At 49.9% G+C, this 1,927-nt stretch overlaps 1 protein-coding gene across 1 annotated transcript in view; it reads left to right on the top strand.

The window, feature by feature from the left end:
- Positions 1-339: 339 nt before the first annotated feature.
- LOC119568315 (opsin-5-like) overlaps positions 340-1,927 on the top strand; it is a 28,661-nt gene continuing 27,073 nt past the window's right edge. The window contains exon 1 of the mRNA XM_037916770.1: positions 340-513. Coding sequence (XP_037772698.1) covers positions 369-513 — 145 coding nt within the window. The 5' untranslated portion in view covers positions 340-368. The remainder of the gene's footprint in view (positions 514-1,927) is intronic.

The following is a 1,927-nucleotide window of genomic DNA, read 5'->3' as shown; positions in this document are numbered from 1 at the left end:
CCTACTCCTCCCCCCCCCCCTCCTTCTCTTTCCCTCCCTCTTCCTCCTTCTCTTCCTACTACCCCTTCTCCCTTCTATTTTCTACTCCCTCCCCCCTTATCTTCCCTTCCCTCCCCCTCCTCCTGCCTTCCCCTCTCCCCTCCCCACCCTTTCCCTCCTCTTACCCACCCCCTCCCTCCTGTCTTCTTCCCCTTCCCTCCCCCTCCCCGTGCCTTCCCCCTTCCCCTCCCCCACCCTTTCCCCCCTCTTACCCACCCCCTCCCTCCTGTCCTCCCCCAACCCCCCTCCCCCTTCTTCCCATCCCCCTCCCCCCATCTCCCCCCTCCCCAGGCTTGCTCTCCGTCCTGGGCAACGGCTCGAGCGTCGTGATGTTCTGGCGGAGGCTGCGTCATCTCACGCCGGCCGAGATGCTGCTCCTCAACATGGCCGTCATCCACTTATTTCTGGCCGTCGCCTCGTACCCTGCGGCCATGGCGGCTTCCTTCTCCCACCGCTGGCTCTTCGGCGATCTGGGTGAGTGTGGGAGGGAGGGAGGGAGGGAGGGAGGGAGGGTGTTTTTTATCTATTTATTTATCATTATTATTATTATTATTATTATTATTTTTTTTTTTTTTTTTTTTTTTTTTTTTGGGTGGGTGGGGGGGTTGTTTGTTTGGGTTTTGGTCGACTCTCTTGGCGCCAGGTTGATATAACGGGGGTTGATTGGGTTGTTGGTGGTGGTGGGGAGGGGGGAGGGGGGAAGGGGGAGGGGGGAGTGGGGAGTGGGGAGGGGTAGGGAGGGAGGAGTGGGAAGGGAGGAGGAGGAGGAGAAGGAGGAGGAGAAAGAGGAGGAGTGGGAGGGGGAGGGTGGAGGGGGAGGATGGAGGTCGTGACTTCAGGTAAAGAGAATCAAAAATTGAAATTAAAATGAAAATTGATACTGAAATGAACAACATTTTAATCTACGAACAATAATCCTTGTTTAATCTTGCCTTCTCTTTTATCCTCACACACACCCTCTCTCTCTCTCTCTCTCTCCTTCCCTCTTATCCACTCTCTCTCTCCTTCCCTTTTATCCACTCTCTCTCTCCTTCCCTCTTATCCACTCTCTCTCTCTCCTTCCCTTTTATCCTCACACACACCTCTCTCTCTCTCTCTCTCTCTCTCTGTATGTGTGTTTGTTTGTTTGTTTCTTTGCGTGTATGTTTGTGTGTGTATGTGTATGCGCGTGTGTTTGTATGTTTTGTGTGCGTTAGTATGTATGTGTGTTTGTATATATATGCATGTGTGTGCGTGTGCGTTTGTATGTATGTGTGTGTGTGTGTTACTTAGTATGTGTACGTGTGTGTATCTATCCATGTATGTATTTACATGTATCTTCTTCCCTTTTTCATTAAACATCAACGTGGAAGGAGGTAGATAGACGTAGGAGGAGAAAGGCATAGAAGAAAAGGAAGAAGAAGGAGAAAGTAGATAAGAACAAATGAAGGGAGGAAGAGAACAGGAAATAAAGGGGATAGATAGGATAGCGGAAAACCTGAGGGAAGGAAGGGATGTGTGTGGGTTGTGTGTGGGTGGATAAAAGGGAAGGAGAGAGAGAGAGGATAAAAGGGAAGGAGAGAGAGAGAGGATAAAAGGGAAGGAGAGAGAGAGAGGATAAGAGAGAGAGAGAGAGAGAGAGGATAAAAGGGAAGGAGAGAGAGAGAGGATAAAAGGGAAGGAGAGAGAGAGAGGATAAGAGAGAGAGAGAGAGAGTGTGTGTGTGAGGATAAGAGGGAAGGCGAGAGAGAATGGATAAAAGGGGAGGAGAGAGAGAGTGGATAAAGGAAGGTGAGAGAGAGAGAGTGTGTGTGTGAGGATAAAAAGGGAAGGGGATAGAGTGTGGATAAAAGAGAAGGAAAGAAAGTGTGGATAAGAGGGAAGTAGAGTGGATAAAAGGGAAGGATAA

The sequence above is a fragment of the Penaeus monodon genome, chromosome 43 (genome assembly GCF_015228065.2).
Source record: "Penaeus monodon isolate SGIC_2016 chromosome 43, NSTDA_Pmon_1, whole genome shotgun sequence".
In the NCBI taxonomy this organism is placed as follows: Eukaryota; Metazoa; Arthropoda; class Malacostraca; order Decapoda; family Penaeidae; genus Penaeus; species Penaeus monodon.
The sequence above is the reverse complement of the archived record's forward strand: the minus strand, read 5'-3'. Positions and strand labels throughout refer to the sequence as shown.